This window comes from Homarus americanus, unplaced genomic scaffold (genome assembly GCF_018991925.1).
Source record: "Homarus americanus isolate GMGI-L3 unplaced genomic scaffold, GMGI_Hamer_2.0 scaffold32220, whole genome shotgun sequence".
Taxonomy (NCBI): Eukaryota; Metazoa; Arthropoda; class Malacostraca; order Decapoda; family Nephropidae; genus Homarus; species Homarus americanus.
In genome coordinates this window covers 39985-60985 of record NW_024712646.1, presented here as the reverse complement: position 1 = coordinate 60985, position 21001 = coordinate 39985, and the positions used below count along the sequence as shown (strand labels likewise).

The 21001-nt window shown below is 44.2% G+C and overlaps 1 protein-coding gene across 7 annotated transcripts in view; it reads left to right on the top strand.

Annotated features, from left to right (window-relative positions):
• Nucleotides 1-1281: 1281 nt before the first annotated feature.
• LOC121863980 overlaps nucleotides 1282-21001 on the top strand; it is a 36054-nt gene continuing 16334 nt past the window's right edge. For all 7 annotated transcript variants that reach the window (XM_042362842.1, XM_042362874.1, XM_042362861.1 and 4 more), the window contains exons 1-5: nucleotides 1282-1464; nucleotides 10297-10537; nucleotides 14895-15017; nucleotides 16233-16334; nucleotides 20432-20656. In XM_042362842.1, the coding sequence (XP_042218776.1) occupies nucleotides 1418-1464; nucleotides 10297-10537; nucleotides 14895-15017; nucleotides 16233-16334; nucleotides 20432-20656 (738 nt within the window). In that variant the 5' untranslated portion in view covers nucleotides 1282-1417. The remainder of the gene's footprint in view (nucleotides 1465-10296; nucleotides 10538-14894; nucleotides 15018-16232; nucleotides 16335-20431; nucleotides 20657-21001) is intronic.

The window sequence follows — 21001 nt, the reverse complement described above, 5'->3', positions numbered from 1 at the left end:
CAATGCCAATATTACCTCGCCTTTCCTTCCTCCTACCTCCTCCTCCTCCTCTTCCTTCTCCTTCTCCTCTTCCTGTGCCACCACCACCATCACCACTACCATGACCACCACCAATACTACCACCACTACTACTACTACTACTACTACTACTACTACTACTACTACTACTACTACTACCACCATCCTTAACACCACTACCAACACTACAACCACTACCACCATCACTACAATCCATCAACTCTCCCTCTCTATCAAACTAAATCATTCCGTCTTTCTTTTTTCCATCTATTTCCATCATTCTGTAAATTGTTTTATAATATTTTCAATATTTTTATCATCTTTCAATTCCCTCTACGTTACCCCTTCACCCTTCAACTCTGTTTTCAATCAATTTCCGTCATTTTCCTATCAATTTCCTTTATCGTTCATTCCTTTACACTGTTTCCTCTCCTTTCTGTGTATTCTTCGTCAATTTATTTTCTTTTTTTTTCGTTTATTCAATTTTCTCTTATTCTACCTTCCTTCATTTTCTCTCCCTCGCCCTCTTCTATTGACACTCTCATCACGGTTCTTCCCATCTCCCTAAATTATATCTCTTTCTCTCTCTCTCTCTCTCTTTCTCTATTTGTCTGTCTGTCTGTCTGTCTGTCTGTCTCTGTCTCGTATTTTCAATATTATTTCCCTATTTCATTCTTGCTGCTTCTTGTTCCTCTCCCCTTTTATCTCCCTTTCCCTCTCCCTTCTCACATCTACCATCCGTCTTCCTTCCCCTCTCCTCCCTATCCCTCCTCTCTCCCTTCCCCTTTCCCCTTCCCTCCCTTCCCTATTGTTTCTCATTATTGACGTCCTCTTTCCCATCTCCCCGTTCCATTATTTATGACCTTCATCTTCCACCTTCCTCTATCTTCTTTTATTCTCCTCTTCTTTATTCTTCCTTTCCCTCTCCCTTCCCATCTTCACCCTCTTCATTATTTGACGTCCTCACCACCCCCTCCCTCTCTCTCATCACTTTCCTGTCCTTCCTCCTTACTTCTTTCCCTCCTTCCCTCTCTCCTCTCTTCTCTCCTCTCTTCTCTCCTTCTCAACCCATAAACCAAACCCCCCATCTGTCCATCCTTCCTTCCACCCCTCACTGTCTCACCTCCCTCCTCCTACACCCCCACCTTCCCCCTCCTCCACACTTCACCTTCCCTCACTCCCTCCTCCTCCCTCACCCCCCTCACCAACAGGAGGACGAGAGGTGAAGATCGGAGAGTTTGACGGGTTCGAGGACGTCCTTCAGCTAGACAAGGGTCACCCCATCTACTGGCCAGGGGGTGATCCTCCACTCGACCGTACCGTAAAGCTCATAGAGAAGACCAGCGTTAACATCAGTATCTACGCCATCCTCGTCACCATCGCCTCCTCTGGGATCGTCATGGCTTCCATCTTCCTCGCCATCAACATTAGATACAGGAACCAGAGGTGAGAGAGAGAGAGAGAGAAAGAGAGAGAGAGAGAGAGAGAGAGAGAGAATATTGGGTGTTGGTTATTGTTGTATGCATTATTGACGTTGTTGTTGTTGTTGTTGTTGTTGTTGTTCACAGGTAAGTGCTGCTCAGTGTTACCAATTCTAGTTTATTTAAGTCTTCACATATATTTGTTTTTCTTCTTCCTCTTCTCAGTAAAATTTGCTTAAAATCATAATTCTTAACATCTATTGGTTAATCCAGACGTTAATCTGTGTGTGTGTGTGTGTGTGTGTGTGACCACATCAAGGAAACTACCGAGTCTGGACTAATTTCCGGACTCAATACCGAACCCGAAACACAACCCGGAACTAAACTTAACTCTGTCGTACCCCCCTTAACACACACACACACACACACACACACACACACACACACACACACACACACACACACACATCAATTCTCAGCACGCAAAGATATTATTAGTTAGAAGGAATACTGTGTGGAGAGGTGAGCCGGGCACTGATGTTGGTCTCTTGAGTATTGTGTACCTGTGTGTGAAGAAGAGGAGGAGGAGAAGGAGGAGAGGGAGAGGGAGAGGAGGAGGAGGAGGGGGAAGAGTAAGAAGAAGAGGTGAAGAAAATACAAAAAGAGAAAGATGAGAGACGAAGGTGGTTGAATGGAAGGAAAGGGAGGAGGAAGAGGATGAGAGGGAGATGAAGAAAGGGAGGTGGAGAGGAGGAAGAAGAAGAAGAGGAGGTGAAATGAAGGGAAGAAAGGATGAGAGAGGAGGGCGGTTGAGGGAAGGAAGAGAGAGAGGTAGAAGGCGAAGAAGCAGGAACAGAAGGGGAAGAAGAGGAGGAGGAGGAAGGGGGGGGGGATTTTGCTGAAACACTGAAGGTTAGAGAATGCATAAACGTACAGGGATGGGGAGGGAAGGAGGGAGAGGGAGAGGGGGGAAGATTGGAGGAGAGGAGAAGGAGTGGTAGGGACCGGAAGATGGTGAGTGGAAGGGAGACGGGAGAGAGAGAGAGGGGGAGAGAGAGAGAGGGGGAGAGAGGGAAGGGAGGAATGGTTGAGGGGAATGAGAAAGGAGGAGCAAGTGGGAGGAAGATGAGGAAGAGAAGGGAGAAGGAATGAGGAAGAGAAGAGGAAGAAGAGAGGGAAGAGGAGGGAGGAAGGTGTTTCAATAAGAGCGGTTCAGTAATTACAGATTTTAGCGGACAGGTGTCACTCTACCTGTTGTTATTCTCCCACAAGTCTGCTGTTATCTGCTGTCCTACCTGGTGATACAGACAGACAGACAGACAGACAGGCAGACAGACAGACAGGCAGACAGACAGACAATAATTTACACTAATGAGACGTAGGAAGACAAGAAAGAATTTAGAGAAAGAGAGTAAGAAAAAATAAGCGATAATTATCCGTAAACAGACAAGAGAGTAATAAAAATGGAACAGAAAAACGTAAGGAAGACAGACAAGGAGAAGGAAGAGGAGAGATAATAACAAGGAAATACATAAAGAGGAGGAAGAGGGAGAAGGAGGAAGAATGATAACAAGGAAACACAAGAAGGAGGAGGAGGAGGAAAGGGAAGAGGAAAGAAGTAGAGGAAGAGGAAGAAGAAGAATAACAAGGAAACACACACACACACACACACACACACACACACACACACACACACACACACAAGACAGCCTTCAGCAAATACCAAACTAAATCGAACGGAAAAGAATAAATTTGTTTCTTCCATTCTCTTAAAATATCCTTCACAAACATTGAAAATAAAGTGAGAAAGTAAATCTACAGACGTGACCTTTAAATTGTACATAAAAAAGGAATAAACTCAATACTGGAAAACGAATAAATTGGGTCGTTTCCTCTCCATTGAATTTGTTCTTTTCCCCCAGACTAGTGTAGAGGAAAGAGAATATATTGGTAGTTTAGGATGAGAAGACATTTTATGGGCAATAGAATAAACTAAAATATAATCAACTTAGATATCTCCTTTATAAAGTACATTTGTTGGTAATAAAATACATTAAATGAGAATAAATACACATCCTTAGTATAAAAAACAATTTAAAAAAGAATACACCTAGATTTTCCTCCCCATCAGAATAAATCTATAGGAATACGAGAATAAATATAGATTGAGAATACACTGACGCTCCTGCTGCCAGACATCATTTGGAAACAATAGAATAAATTGAAAGAATAAATTGTCAATTATAAACAACAATAACATTAAAGTAGGGAAATAAATTAGTGTACGTGTGTGTGTATATGTACTCACACACACACACACACACACACACACACACACACACACACACACACACACACACACACACACCACATTATATAAAACTATGAATAAGCAAAATAAAACCTTCACTAATTTATAATCCAAACCTGAAACACCTTTATGAATACTTAATTAACCTGATGCAGAAATATAATGAATATATATATCGCTGTGTGAGTCAGAAGAGGCAGAAATGTATAAGTTTACCGCTATAAGAGGAAGCGGCGGCCACTACACACTTATAATATTACTTTACACACCTATGAATACTAAACGAGTCACTCCAGGCAAGTAAAAATGTGAGTGGGTTAATATTAAGTAGATTTACAGGTGACTTGAATACCTGGGGATGGTGGTAGTGGGTGTGGTAGTTGTGGTAGTGGGTGTGGTAGTTGTGGTAGTGGGTGTGGTAGTTGTGGTAGTGGGTGTGGTAGTTGTGGTAGTGGGTGTGGTAGTTGTGGTAATATTAGTTGTTGTAGTTGTGGTACTTGTGTTGGTAGTAGTAGTAGTAGTCATTATAATACGTCCCTGCTTCCTTCCTTCCTTCCTTCCTTCCTTCCTTCTCTCCCTCCTTGTTCTTCCCTCTTATTCACGTTCCCTTATTCACCCTCCATCTCCCTCTTTCTCTCCTATCCTCTCTCCCTCATTCATTTTCCTTCTCCCTCCCTCCCTTCCTCTCCCTGCCTCTCTTCTCCACCAACATATCCCAGTATCTCCCCTACCTCTCCCTCCCTCTCCCTCCCTCTCCCTCCCTCTCACCATAACACCGGGATACACACACACAGAATGAGTGTTGTTCCTCCCTAAAACATCAATACCAATTAAGTATTTTTTTTTCTCACACTCTCCACTACTAACGAGCCCTCTCACTCACTCTTCCCCACTCTCCCTCACTCTCCCTCCCTTTCCAAGCCTCTTCCTTTCTCTCCCTAACTTTCACTCACCCTCCCTCACTCTCCCACACCCTCCCTTACCCTCCCACACTCTCCCTCACCCTCCCAGCAACAATGTGAGAGAGGGGAAGTGTTACCAATAGAAAAATGGAACACTCTACCGACACAGAAACAGAGGGAGAGAGAGAGAGAGAGAGAGAGAGAGAGAGAGAGAGAGAGAGAGACAGAGAGACAGAGAGTTAATTATTATATTACATCACCGTCACCATCACAAGGGGGGGGGGGATCAGGGAGGAGTAAATCAGGGAGAGTAAATATTTGTCCCTCACCTGCGAATTAATTACTACCTCAGGTGATAATTATGACAGGTGCCACCACAGTAACACCTGGACCCTATCTGTCTGTCTGTCTGTCTGTCTGTCTGTCTTGTTATGTTACTTAATATCGTTGTGCGTATTGTCCGTCCTAACATAGTGGTGCCTGCAGTTGCTGTTGAGTGTGAGGCAGTGGTAAAGTACAGTTTCCTCTGATTGTCTTGGTCTATAGGACTCATTATCACTGGCTATAATAACATGATTATCATCTCTATCAACAACACGTAAACATTGTCCAAACTATTTGTCCATATGTCTGTCTGTGTCTGTTGTAACTCACCAACCCTGTGAGGTTTTTCTTCAAACTTTTGAGATTAGATTCCTGTGTGTGTGTGTGTGTGTGTGTGTGTGTGTGTGTGTGTGTGTGTGTGTGTGTGTGTGTGTGTGTGTGTGCGTGTGTGTGTGTGTGTGTGTGTGTGTGTGTGTGTGTGTGTGCGTGTGTGTGGTGTGTGTGTGTGAGTGTGTGTGTGTGTGTGTGCGTGTAGTGGTAGAGGCTCGGCAGTTTATTATTATTACTACTACTAATACTACAACAACAACAAAAACAACAACTGCTACTACTACTACTACTACTACTACTACTACTACTACTATTCTACCCGACATAGGAGCGAACAAAGGATTATTTACATAGACAATCCCACCCTGCCATCGATAGCTAGCGCGTCGTGAACTACCCAATTATAGTCTGGATAGCTGGAGAGTGGTGTGTGGGTTACGTCTTTAACCTTGGTGGGTAGGTCATTTTAGGTTTGGTCAGTACCGTCTTGTATGGCCTCGTGTCCGTACGGACGGATGGTGGACCGGACGGATGGTAGACCGGACGGATCTATCCCTGTGTGACTATGAATGGACGGTCGGGTCTGTCTTAGTATGATAACCGACGGGTGTACGGGCGGGCGTGGCTAGTACGTGCTCACGGACAACAGATACTGATGTATAGTTGAGATGATTACAGGTACGTACGTGTTGAAGTACACACAGACACACACACACACACACACACACACACACAGCCATTGATTTTGACCAGCCCTCCGCCCCGTGTTTGTGTCGGTTGAAGGTCAAAGGTCACCGGGAAGAGGTCACTTAATTATTGAAGGTGTGAGGTGAGTGGGAAGCAGTTGATAAGTTCAGGTGGTAGTGAGGATTGTGGTAGTGATGGTTGTGGTGGTGATGGTTGTGGTGGTGATGGTTGTGGTGGTGATGGTTGTGGTGATTGTTGTGATGGTTGTGGTAGTGAAGTGACGATGGTTGTGCTTAAGTCACTTAAAGATTAACCTAACCTAACCCCACAGGTAGCGTTAGGGTGGTTAATCTTCAGGTGTAATACACAGGTGTGTGTTATCTCCAGGTGTAATACACAGGTGTGTCTTATCTTCAGGTGTAATACACAGGTGTGTCGTATCTTCAGGTGTAATACACAGGTGTGTCTTATCTTCAGGTGTAATACACAGGTGTGTCTTATCTTCAGGTGTAGTACACAGGTGTGTCTTATCTTCAGGTGTAATACACAGGTGTGTCTTATCTTCAGGTGTAGTACACAGGTGTGTCTTATCTTCAGGTGTAGTACACAGGTGTGTCTTACCTCCAGGTGTAATACACAGGTGTGTCTTATCTTCAGGTGTAGTACACAGGTGTGTCTTATCTTCAGGTGTAGTACACAGGTGTGTCTTATCTTCACAGGTGTAGGTAGTACACAGGTGTGTCTTATCTCAGGTGTAGTACACAGGTGTGTCTTATCTCAGGTGTAGTACACAGGTGTGTCTTATCTCCAGGTGTAGTACACAGGTGTGTCTTATCTCCAGGTGTAATACACAGGTGTGTCTTATCTTCAGGTGTAGTACACAGGTGTGTCTTATCTTCAGGTGTAGTACACAGGTGTGTCTTATCTTCAGGTGTAATACACAGGTGTGTCTTATCTTCAGGTGTAATACACAGGTGTGTCTTATCTCCAGGTGTAGTACACAGGTGTGTCTTATCTTCAGGTGTAATACACAGGTGTGTCTTATCTTCAGGTGTAGTACACAGGTGTGTCTTATCTCCAGGTGATCTAGTGTTTGTTTCCTAGACTGTACCGGACCTATAGTGAACGTAACCTACTATATTTTGTATTGTGTGTCGTATTACCTTTAAAATACAGGTGAGAGAGGATACAGTACACCTTCATGGTTACAGTGGACTGGTTTAATTCACCTCAATTAATTACCCAATTACTGACCCAATTACTAAGATACTGACCCAATTTATAGCCCAATTACTAATTTACCGACTTAATTTGTGACATAATTACTAACTCAATTACTGACCCATTACTAACCCAATTATATACTGACCCAATTACTTATTTTTACATGCAATTTCCTATTTAATCTGGAAGATTTATTGTGTACGTAGCTTATGTTTGTGTACGTATCGCAAGTGTGTGTGTACGTGGCTGAGGGTGAGATAAGTGGATGTTTACATGTTCGTAATAATCTTGTCAAGGAAAACTCAATAAAGTTTTGGAATATTCCTTCGTTTTCTTCTTCGCTTTTCTCTCATTTTCTTCTCATTTTTACCCACATTTTCCTTCACATCTTCCTCTTATTTTCCTTCGCATTTTTAGCTCATTTCTTCTCTTTTGCTTCTAAATTTCTTCCTCATTTTCCTATTAATTTCCTCCACAATGTTTTCCTTATTTTCCTCCCCCTTTTCCTGGTCATTTTCCTCCACATTTCCTTCTTAGTTTCCTCATTTGGCCACGTTCAGTTCGCAATATTTCCTCCTTACTGACCTGACTGCTGGGTAATATGTGAGTGGGATATTTTATTTCTTAAAGGACCAGCTGTGTCTAATGATCACTCCTTAAAAACATTCCCGGTCAGTTATGAACATTTAATAAAGTATAAATTCTCTTATATACTTTAGTACTTCTCATTACTAAAAATTATGAGCAGCTATACTCATAATCTCTCACAAGAATCTTTATTTTCTCATAATGGAGGTAATTTAATGTTTTTCTAGAGACTGACGATGTTTCCAGGTGCGGCAGAGTACTGTACTTTACACGAACGCTCACTCACTCACTCGCTCACTCACTCCCTCACTCACTCACTCGTAAATGGCGGACGCGACGAGTATTCACAGCGCGTCTGTTTTATACACACGGACTGATAATTCATCTCTCGGTAATGGGAGGTAATAAAACCCCTAATATTCCAGAGGCGTAATAACAGGTGCAATAAAATATGAATTATGGACGGCGCCTCCCAGCGTAATAAAGATCAACACTGTTCCAACAATGTTTTGGCGGGGATGTAAACAGAGCGGATTGCCACGTGGGGTTAAACTCCCTGATACGCAGTGACGCAGATCCAGGCGTCAAATTCATTTCAATTTAGGTTAATTTTTATATAATTTTTTTAATATTTTTCAGCCACCAATTGTTATTTTTTTTAATATTAGCAATTTATTATATATTGCGTGTAAATAAAATAAGCATTAATTATAATTCGTAATTTTTAGGGTATTTGGCAATGTATATTTCCCGCCATTAAGCACACCTGGTCACCTGTTTATATTATCAGAGAACTTAATTCCTACTTTAAGTTTACTTTTTGTGGACTTTTATTTACTTTTATTACTTATTGTTTATGACTTTTGTTTACTGTTATTTTTTAGGGATTTTTTTCGTTAACTTTTATAATTTTTATGGAATTTTTTTTGTACTGTTTTTGAAGATTTTTTTTATCTTTGTGAGTTATATAAAAGTGTGTCCGTCCGTCCGTCCGTCCGTCCGGGTAGTTGTGAATTCGATAAACTGATCAAATAAATATGAATTTTAACAAAACTTGTTATGTAGATTTAACAAGGTGTGTGTGTGTGTGTGTGTGTGTGTGTGTGTGTGTGTGTGTGTGTGTGCGTGCGTGCGTGCGTGTGTGTGGTACGACGCCATAACCTGACCAAATAAAAATGGCTTTTGAGGACACTTAAGGTGTATAAATGGACCAATAAAACCAGGCGAGAGTTTGTTGTTCCTCCATAATTCTGGAAGTTATTGCCCTGGTGGTCCTGGTGTCTCTTTGGCCATGGCCCCTTGTCTCCCTGTAGTCATGGCCCCTTGCCTCTCTGTGGCCCCCATGGCTTGCCTCTCTTCCTTCCTACCTTCCACTCTCCCTACCTCCCTCTCACCACCGTCCTCCTTCTCTTCACACCTTCTCCCTACCCTACCTCCCTCCCTCCCTCCCCTCCCTCCCTCCCTCCTCCCTCCCCCCTACCCCTACCCCCCTACCTCCCTCCCTCCCCTACCTCCCTACCTTCCTCCCTCTCCCTATCCTCCTCACCTCCCCCCCCCCCTCATTTTCCAAACATCTCTGGCCAAGGAGACGTTATTGAGATACTGCCAAGAGCCTCGTTCAATACTCTCCCTCCTGGACACCTCAGCGTGTCCTTCCCGGGCCCCCCACCTGGACATGACAGGCCCCGGGGACATCAAACCCACCAACCCAACACTTGTGTCCTAATTGTTTCCACTTTTTCTTCCCTGCTGTCCATATTTCTTCATTTATCAACCTTTGAGACATGATGATGATGTCCCCTTCTCCATCTGGACATGACAGGACCTAGGACATCTGACTCACTATGTCCTCACTTTCTCCCTCTATTCCTTACTCTTGAGTCACTTCCTCGTTACCTGTTCTCTCCTGCTCCTAATTTAATCATCTTTCTTACCTTGTCTTATTGTTCCATTATACAGTCATATTTTTCTTGTTCTCTTTATTACACCCAATTCAGAATCTCTCTCTCCCTCCTTCCTTCCTTCCTTCCATGTGATATATACCACCACCATCCCATCACTCCCTCATTCCTTCTCTCTCTCCCTCCCTCCCTCTACCTTTTTGTCGGTAGTGATATAATATTATGGGTCCTTATGACGACGTCACATCTCTCTCTCTCTCTCTCTCTCTCTCTCTCTCTCTCTCTCTCTCTTAATATGGAAAGCCGATAGTTGTGTTGGTCTGCTTCCATTATCCAACAGACAAGTAATTTATCTAATTTTTCTTACTTGTCCCCTATCTCGTTCTGTCACTGTCGTTCCTCTCTCTCTGTCGGTGTGTGTGTGTGTGTGTGTGTGTGTGTGTGTGTGTGTGTGTGTGTGTGTAATTGTCTTTGTGTCTGTTTATTTTTCATTGTCTCCCTTTTTAACTCTCCCTCCCTCTAATTAAATCTTCCTCTCTCCCACCCTAACCCTCGATAAGCCTCCCTCACTAACTCTCTCTCCCTCAAAGATATATCAAGATGTCATCTCCCTACCTCAACAACATGATCATAGTGGGCTGCATCTTGACCTACACCTCCGTCATCTTGTTGGGTTTGGACTCTGAGCTGACGAGCGAGACGAGCTTCCCTTACATCTGTACAGCGAGGGCCTGGGTGCTGATGGCTGGCTTTACTCTTGCGTTTGGCTCAATGTTCTCCAAGACCTGGCGGGTGCACTCTATCTTCACAGACGTCCAGCTCAATAAGAAAGTAAGATAGAGAAAGTTTTATAGACAGTAAGATAGAGTTAAAGAAAGTAAGATAGGGAGAGTTTTTATGAAAGTAGGATAGAGTTAATGAAAGTAAGATAGAGAAAGTTTTAAAGAAAGTAAGATAGAGTTAAAGAAAGTAAGATAGAGTTAAAGAAAGTAAGACAGGGAGAGTTTTTAAGAAAGTAGGATAGAGTTAAAGAAAGTAAGATACAGAGAATTTAAAGAAAGTAAGATAGAGGGATGTTTTGAGGACTTTCTTTTGAGGTGTATGAAGTTAGGGATGGGAGAAACTATATTTTAAGGGTGTAGGGAAAGTGTGTGTGTGTGTGTGTGTGTGTGTGTGTGTGTGTGTGTGTGTGTGTGTGTGTGTGTGTGTGGGTGTGTGTATAGAAAGTTACATGAGCATAAATATTTCGTGATGTTAAAGAAAGTAGTGAGGGTTAGGCACTTTCCCTCTCTCTTCACCCACACAATAAGAAAGTTAATTTATCTTAGAAACAAATTAGAATAAATTAGAAGTTAACTTAGATTGTATTTAAAAGGTTCAAAATAATGTTTGGGAGGGGAAGGGAGGAGAAAGGAAAGGGTGACAGGGATAGAGGGGGAAGGGAGAGGGAAGGAGAAGGAGAGGAGAGGGAGGGAAGGGAATGGAGAGAGAGGGGGAGAGAGAGGGAGAGAGAGAGAGAGAGATATGTAGAGATAAAGAGAGAGAGAGATAATTTACCAGGAAGCTTCTCAAGATAAACAGCGCGTGACCACTCCATCTTCTTGCATGTCCAACTGAGTCAGTCGACGAGGGACAGTTGGCACGTGGACATGTTTACCGAGATGTTTCAGTAGAGGGGGGGAGGGGTAGGAGGGGTAGGAGGGGAAGGAAGAGAAGGGGGGAGGAGGAAACGGGGGAGATGGAAGGGGAAGAGACGTAGGGAGAGGAGAGGAAGGGAGAAAATTGAGAAAGAGAAAGAGAGGGAAAGGGAGAAAGAGGGTTAGAGGGAGAGAAAGGTTGTGTACTGTACTGTGTTGGGAAGAGGTTGAGTACTGACCAATCGTTTTATTGCTTGTTGACAATAGACGTTTTTATTGGCTGACGTGAAAGGTTACCAGCCAATATTTTTTAGGGGTACATTTTCAAGAGTTTCTGTGCTGTTGTAAATGGCCGCGGTAAATAACTTTTTGTAAAAGACCATTGTAAATAACATTCAATGGATGCTGTAATTTTTTTCGTAACTCTTTGCTATAAATAACCTGTTGTAAATGACCTGTTGTAAATGACTGTTGTAAAAGGTTTGTATACTGTCGTTGATACACTTTCATCCATTCATTACGGTCGCTTAGCTGAATAATGAAGCAAATTTTACTTAATAAACTGAGTATTTAATTGGTCTTGTTGATGAATTGAATTGACCGATTTTATTGAATATTTTGGGGGACATTGTGGGAAGTGTATGTGTGTCATGTCATGTCATGTTATGTCATGTTATCTCTATAATGATGTTGAGGTGCTACTGTTAGGAGGAGGTAAGAGGTGAAGGGAGGTGGAGGAGGAGAGGGAGAGAGGGAAGAGGATAAGAGGTAAAGAGAAGAGGAAGACGAGGAGAGAGAGAGAGAGGGAAGAGGATAAGAGGTAAAGAGAGGAGGAGAACATAATAAGGTTGTCTCCGTCATTAAACTCAAGTAGAGTCAACCTGTATGTGTGAACACGTCATTACCGGCCTCCTCGTCTCCCTCTACACGTCATTGCCGGCCTCCTCGCCTCCCTCTACACGTCGGATGGCCTCATCGTCTCCCTCTACACGTCATCACCGGCCTCCTCGTCTCCCTCTACACGTCGTCTGGCCTCCTCGTCTCCCTCAACACGTCATCACCGGCCTCCTTGTCTCCCTCTACACGTCATTACCGGCCTCCTCGTCCCCTCTACACGTCATTACCGGCCTCCTCGTCTCCCTCTACACGCCTGGCTGGCCTCCCTGTCCTCCAATACACGTCGGCTCTGATGGTGGAGGGACCTGCTCAAGAGTGTCCAGACGCACTCATCTCAAGGATGTCTCTCCCCCCAGTGCTGCAGGCTTAACCTTGCTCAAGTGTTTGAATCTGTTGAAGCTTAAGTCAGGTCAGGTAGTTGTGGGTGGGAGGATGGAGGTGGTTGTGTGGGAGATGAGGTGAAGTCAGGTGGGAGATGAGGTGAAGTCAGGTGGGAGATGAGGTGAAGTCAGGTGGGAGATGAGGTGAAGTCAGGTGAAGTCAGGTGGGAGATCAGATGAAGTCAGGTGAAGCCAGGTGGGAGATGAGGTGAAGTCAGGTGAAGTCAGGTGGGAGATCAGATGAAGTCAGGTGGTAGATCAGGTGAAGTCAGGTGAAGTAAAGTGACGTCAGGTTAGGTTAGTTTATGTTAGGTCAGTATACATTAGTTAGGTAAGGTTATGATCGGTCAGATTAGGTCAGTTTAAGTTAGGTCATTTCAGATTAGGTCAGTTTAAGTTAGGTCAGATCAGATTAGGTCAGTTTAAGTTAGGTCAGATCAGATTAGGTCAGTATTTTCGGTTAGCAAACTCGTCCCTTTGAAAATCTAGATAAGCTTTCCCTTTGAACATCTACCAGCACCAACATTACCTACCACTATTGCCTTCATCTACCACCACTACTACCACCACTACTACCACCACCTACCACCACTACCACCACCACTACCACCACTACTACCACCACTACTACCACCACTGCTACCACCACCACTCACCACCACTACCACCAATTCACTCACCACCACCACCACTACCACCACCTACCACCACCACCACCACCTTTCACTACCACACCACCACTACCACCTCACCACCACCACCACCACCTCACTCTCACCACTACTTCACCACCTCCAACACACATTCTCCAACTCCTAATAATTCTGTTTTCTTACTGAACCAAAACAAACATATCATCCCCATTCTCCTCATCCCCCCTCCTCTCCTCCTCTTCCACCCACCCACCCATCCAACGCACCCACCCATCCACCCACCCATCCATCCATCCGTCCGTCCTTGGCAGCATCGGGCAGAAACTACGGACGACGGCTGATTCGCGTAATTGAAATCGGCACTCCATCCATATTACGTCTAATCCGATGCCTGTTAAGTGTGCGATGATGAGAGCCGATGTTCCATTTCCCGGACCATTTGACTAATGAAGCCTGATGCATTTGTCGTGTTGGACCAATTTAGTGATGGGTGTTTACGCTCTCTCTCTCAGGGACCAAGAGGTCACCTAGTCGTAAATATTCCTCAACAAGTTTTATTTATTTATTTTTTTAATTTTTTTTTGCTTTGCTTTACTGTGTGTGTGTGTGTGTGTGTGTGTGTGTGTGTGTGTGTGTGTGTGTCGTGATCACTTACTTTGTTAATGTCACTTAATACTTATTCCAAGGTTACTTATCGTTCATGGGTAGGTTAGGTTAGGTTAGGTTAGGTTAAAAGAATACACAAAATACCTCAAGAATCAGTGAGAATCTGGGTTTGTTTATCATCATTACGTTTTCTATGACGTGTGAGAGTCGGTCGATATAGACGGCGTGGAGTCAGTGTATTAGATAGACGCCTCCGATAATTGGTTGTATATATGTACATGACTAAGTTATTAAACATCAAAGGTTGGCCAGTGTCTCTCTCTCCTTTCACACCTGCTCGGTCTTAATTGCTTACCTACCTCTTCCCTTCCACCCCTATTTCTCTCTCTCCTTCAATCAACGTTATCAATCCATTTCGTTTCCACCTTTTCCCCCTTTCTTTCTTCCATCCCATTTATTCTCCTCTTCCACCTTTTCCTATCTTCATTACTTCTCCCTATCACACAGTCTTCCCGTTCCTCTCTCTCTCTCTCTCTCTCTCTCTCTCTCGTAAGTGACAGGTGTTTTTATTTCATTCTCCTACTTATAATCCTTCTTAAGTTACTTTTTCTTCCACTTAAAGATGCTCGACACCTGTTTGCAAAGATTGCCATAAAAAATGACAGGTGTTAGTTGATTTTCCCATTACAGGTGATCAAGGACAGGTGTACTATCATTACCTCCTCCTCCTCCTCCTACAGGTAATCAAGGACAGATAATTACCTCCTCCTCCTCCTACAGGTAATCATGGACAGATAATTACCTCCTCCTCCTCCTACAGGTAATCAAGGACAGATAATTACCTCCTCCTCCTACAGGCACTGACAGATACCTCACTCTCCCTCCTCCTACAGGTAATCATGACAGATAATTACCTCCTCCTCCTCCCACAGGTAATCATAGGCGGACAGATACTACTCTCCTCCCTCCTCCCTACAGGTAATCAAGGACAGATAATTACCTCCTCCTCCTACAGGTAATCAAGGACTCACAGCTCTTCCTGGTGGTGTTCGTGTTGCTGTGTGTTGACGTGGCCATCATGACCACCTGGCAGATAGTTGACCCCTTCTACCGGGAGACCAAGAAACTGACGCCCTATGTGAGTACTCTCTCTCTCTCTCTCTCTCTCTCTCTCTCTCTCTCTCTCCTTCAGGCAGGTCCTCGGCTCCTCGTATAGACCAATAAACTGAGGCTCGACGTTAGTACTGACCCCTTTCCTTCCTTCCTTCCTTCCTTCCTTCCTTCCTTCCTTCCTTCAAGTGAATACGGAAGTGGCATCATATGTGGATCCTTACCTCCTCCTTCCGATTCTCACTCTTACTGTCCTCCTCCTCCTCCTCCTCCTTTTCCTCACCCTCCCACCAACACCCTCCCACCTTCTTCCCCTTCCCTCCATCCCTCTCACACCCCTCCACCTCAACATTCCCTCACCTCCACCCATTCTCCCACTATCCCCTTTTCCCATAGCCCACCTTCCCTCTCCCCTCACCCACTCCCTCCTCCCCGCCCACTCCCCATTTCTTCAGAAGCACATAGTCACTAAATAATATCCCTTCCTCCCACTTCTCCCCCCATACCCTCTCTCTCACCCTCCCACTCTTCCCCCCATACCCTCTCTCTCACCCCTCCCACCTCTCCCCCATCACCCTCTCTCTCACCCCTCCCCACCTCTCCCCCCATACCCTCTCTCTCCACCTCTGCTCTTCCTTGCCCTCTCTCACCTCCTCTTGCCTCTCTCTCACCCCTCACTCTTCCCCCATACCCTCTCTCTCCACCCCTCCACCTCTCCCTCCTTCCCTCCCTCCCCATGAACGTCTCTTTATCACCCCAGTAAACAGTATTTTCCCTGGGTAATTAACGTCCCTCATCCACCGTATTAGTCCTTAATGATCCACGGTAATTACGAGTCTCTGGTCCGCATGAAAAGACGATAAAATCACCCTTAATTACCACACGTAGACCAGGTGATTAAGCCCCCCCTCCCCCCTTATATAGAAGATGGTAGTGTAGGGTAATAGTTAAGTCTCCCTTTATATAGAAAACGTAAGTCACCTCTGTAATTACTGTATTTACCTGTAATTTAGGTTTTAATTAATAACTACCTGTATACTTAATGATATGTTTGTGTGTTTGTTGCTTTTGTATGTGAGGTGTTTTATAGAGATTTTGTTTAGTTGGTGTACACGGTAAATAATAATAATAATAATAATAATAATAATAAAAAACAGAAGCAACACACACACACACACACACACACACACACACACACACACACAGGTTGATCAGGAATAACATAGACACGTTTGCCCCACAGATGAGAGGAGACATCTTGGTCATCCCTGAGAACGAGTACTGCAAGAGTCAGAAAATCTCGGTGTTCGTCGGCTGTATATACGCCTACAAGGGCCTCCTGATGGTGAGTACCTGTGTTACCTGTCTGGGGCTTGATGGTTAATTAATATTACTAGTTGAAGGTGAAGCTGTTACCTGTGTGTGGGGATGATGGTCTTCCTCTCTCCCACAGTTATCGGACCTATGCTTCTTCTCTTGTTATTCCCGTACTCTCTCTCTTTCTCCTCCTCACCACCATTCCTCCACTATTACCTCCACACACACGCACACACACACACACACACACACACACACACACACACACACACGTACACACACACGCCACACACACACACACACGCACATACACACACACAAGGTGCCACAGTGATGTTTTGTCTGATTTTTTTATTATTTTTTTTTTTACAATTAGATTTTGTTTTTCATTTGGTCTTGTTTAATACTCCTAAAAGCACTGACTCACGACACAGCCTCAGAGGACACATAATAACACCCCCGCCCCGCCCCGCCCCGCCCCGCCCCGCCTGTGTCAAGTAGCGAATGATGCACAAGGTAAATAATGTCCACTTTTTTCGTTAGTTCCTGATTTACGCCTCTGCAGTTTTTTCCCGGAGGTGGCAACACTCAGGGGTAAACACGCAGCTGGCCAATCAACGTCGAGCTTAATGTCAACAAGAGATGAATAGTTGCCAGGTATTATTATCGTTATTACCTCATTTAATTACCCATGAAAATTATATCATTATATTTTAAGTACGGAATTTTCTTTTTGGGTTTCTTCTACACTTATTTACGCTATATTTATGTGTTTATCCTTGAGGGGGGGCTTTTATTTTCACCAGGACAACACCGGGTAGTTTACATACCACAAGCCAATTAGCAGCAAGTCTCCTAACCTAAAATAACCAAACCTAACCTAGCCACCGTGACGTAGAGGAGAACCTTTGACTGTGATAAATGTTGGTATTAATGTTTTGTAGGAGTGTGTGGTGCTGCCTCAGTCAGTGTTGCCACATCACCATTATAACCCTATTTAACTTTATTCATATTCCTTCTCTCTCTCTCTCTCCTTCATACACACTTTCACACCCTTTCACGCAGCCTTTGACACATACACTACTTCATCTTCACACACTTTCTCATCTTCACACCCTCTCTCACACACTCCCTGACTCACACACCCTCTCTCACACACTCCCTGACTCACACACCCTCTCTCACACACTCCCTGACTCACACACCCTCTCACACACACACACTCCCTGACTCCACACCCTCTCTCCACACACTCTCTGACTCACACCTCCTCTCCTCACACACACTCCCACAGCAGAAGGGTGTTACCCCCCCCGGCATGTCTAGGGCAAGGAACATTAACTTAATGTGTGGAAGGTCCGTTATTGTGTCAAGTTAATGGTCAACTCTAACACCTGGCTGAGATGCTGCTTCTGTCTGGGAGAGTGAAGGAGAGTGAGTGGAGATGAGAGGGTGAGTGTGGGTGAGTGTAGGTGAGAGGGTGAGTGTGGGTGAGAGGGTGAGTGTGGGTGAGAGGGAATGAAGGTGAGAGGGTGAGTGTGGGTGAGAGGGAGTGAAGGTGAGAGGGTGAGTGTGGGTGAGAGTGAGTGTAGGTGAGAGTGAGTGTAGGTTAGAGGGTGAGTGTGGATGAGAGGGTGAGTGTGGGTGAGAGGGAGTGAAGGTGAGGAAGTGAGTGTATTGGGGGTGAGTGTATGGGAAAGTGAAGGTGAGGGTGGGAGAGGGACAGTAAGGGGGGAATGGGGAGTGAGAAGGGAAAGGAAGGGGGGAGGAGAATGAACGAAAAGAAGGAATAAACAGAATAATAAAGAAGGTGTTATGCATCGTGTGTGTGTGTGTAACACACTCACCCTAGTAATACACTCTATCCACACATCCTAGTAATACACTCTATCCACACATCCTAGTAATACACTCTATCCACACACCCTAGTAATACACTCTATCCACACACCCTAGTAATACACTCTATCCACACATCCTAGTAACACACTCTCCCCACACACCCTAGTAACGCACTCTCCCTACACACCTTGGTAACAAACTTTCCCCCTACACCCTAGTAACGCACTCTCCACACACTCTTCACTATAGTGAAGGTGAATGAACAATAATGTGGGGATACCTAAGTCAATGAATAAATTGAATATATAAATGAATGATGGAATAAATGAATAAATTGAATAATAATAATTCACTGATTGAGGAGATGAATAAATCAACACATGAGAGAGAGAGAGAGAGAGAGAGAGAGAGCCGCCAACTCTTCTGATCTAATTCTAGTTCACTCTGTCTGTGGAGGGGGGGTGGGTAGGGGTAGGGGGTAGTAGCCACACTAACACACTCACTATCACCTCACACACTCACTCTCCACACACTCACCATCAACAGACACACTCACTCAATCAAAAACCCCAAAATCCCAGAAATTTTACCTCAAGAGAACCATCATAAAAACGACCATCAAATCTACAATAGTTTCCCCATAAAAAAGAAAGAAAATTTCCCTCAAAAAAGCATTAAAGAAAACGGAGAACATATGAACTCCCTTTACATAATATACGAGAGATTTTTATGATAACTTAAAGTGATGGTGTTATTAAGAGCGTATTTGGGACGTGATATTTTGGGTAATTTTGTTAAAGTTTTATTAGCATTATACTTTTATATTTTGGGTTTCATTATAAGATGTGAAAAGTTTAGTGTAAGTTTTATGTTATGTTTTATTATCAACTTTGGTACTTGAATCTATTACTGATATTATGATGGACAGTTGTAATATTTTGGCCACGTTTTTATTGTTATTTTGGAGTATTTTTATTAATTTTTATTACTTTTATAGGTTATTTAAAGATTTATATCAGCAACAAGAACAATAACAACGGAAATAACACCAAAAATAACAGCAATAACACTACCAACAGTCATAACAGCACCAATAACAACAATAAAAATAACATCAGCATCAATAACAGCACCAATAACAGGAATAATAACATCAATAACAATAATCAACATCAATAACAGCATCAATAACAGCAGCATCAAGGGTCAGTCAGGTGAGGTCGGGAAGCGCTTGAATGATGAGTCAATTAGCTCGACGTTCTGGTCATCAGTACACTGCACCCAGCTCAATACCTGTGTGTGTCACCTGGCGCTCTCTCTCTCTCTCTCTCTCTCTCTCTCTCTCTCTCTCTCTCTCTCTCTACGGCTCTTCGTTTTGTAGCTAAAGGTGATACAGCTACAAACACACACACACACACACACACACACACACACACACACACGCACACACCTGACCTTTACATCATCAAGCTGTTGTTGTTGTTATTCACCCAAACAAGTTATCGTGACCGACCCACCCTGCCCACACACCCTGCCCACCCTGCTAACCCACCCTGCTAACCCACCCTGCCCACACATCCCACTCGCCCACCCTCTCACCCTCTCATTTTACCTATTCTGTGGGTTCTTCATACCACCCAGACCTCTCACTCTCACCTTCCTCCCTCTCACCTTCCTCACTTCACACCTTCCTCCCTCTCACCTTCCACCCTCTCACCTTCCACCCTCTCACCTTCCACCCCCCCTCACCTTCCACCTTTCACCTTCCACTCTCTCACCTTCCCACCCTCTCACCTTCCACCCTCTCACCTTCCACCCTCTCACCTTCCACCTCTCCTCTCACTCACCTTACGTCAATTTCTCTCCTCACACACACCATAAGAGTCAGATCCCCCCCGACCTCTCTGACCTCTAACAACAGGTGTGGGCGGCGCAAGGGCTGACTTACGTAACACAGGAATAAAGTCGACCTTTTTTTTTACAAGCCTCTAGCCACAGCTCTTATCTTTGACCTCTCACTTGCTGACCTCTGACCTTTTACCTAACCCCTTAACCTCTCACCTTTCACTTCTTGATAACCTTGGACCTCTCACTTCCTGACCTCTCACCTCCTCATAACCTTACCATCACACTTCCTGACGTGGGACCTCCTCTTGATGTCTAACCCATTAACCTCTGACCTCCATCTTAACCTCATATTAACCACTTACCTCTTCTTAACATCCTATTAACCTCTGACCTCCATCTTAACCTCATATTAACCACTAACCTCCTCTCTTACAGGTGTTCGGTTGTTTCCTGGCGTGGGAGACTCGATTAGTAAGCATCCCTGCACTCAATGACTCCAAGTACATCGGCATGAGCGTGTACAATGTGGTGATCATGTGCATTATCGGCGTCCCTATCTCCTATATCCTGAGTGATGAACAGGACGCCTCGTACCTCATTATCTCAGTGTTCATCATCTTCTGCACCACCGGTACTCTCTGTCTCGTCTTCGTCCCTAAAGTAAGTGTTGGATGAGGTTGTTTTAAGTGTTAAGTGTGGTGAAAGTTAAGTGTTATGTGTTTAGTGTGGTAAAAGTAGGTGGTAATGTGTTAAGTGTGTGTGTAAAGTGTGGTAAAAGTAGGTGGTAAGTGTTAAGTGTGTCTGTAAAGTGTGGCAAAAAAAGAGGATTGAATAAGTTGTCTGTAAAGTGTAAATTAAGGGCTGTGATGGCTGGGTGGTTACAGTACTCGCCTCCCGTCCTAAGGGTCACTGGTTCGCACCCACATCACACCCCACTGAGTAACCTAATTATCCAGGTAAGGAGAGTAATGAGGGGGGGTCGAGTGCCGTCTACACTTCCTTTGT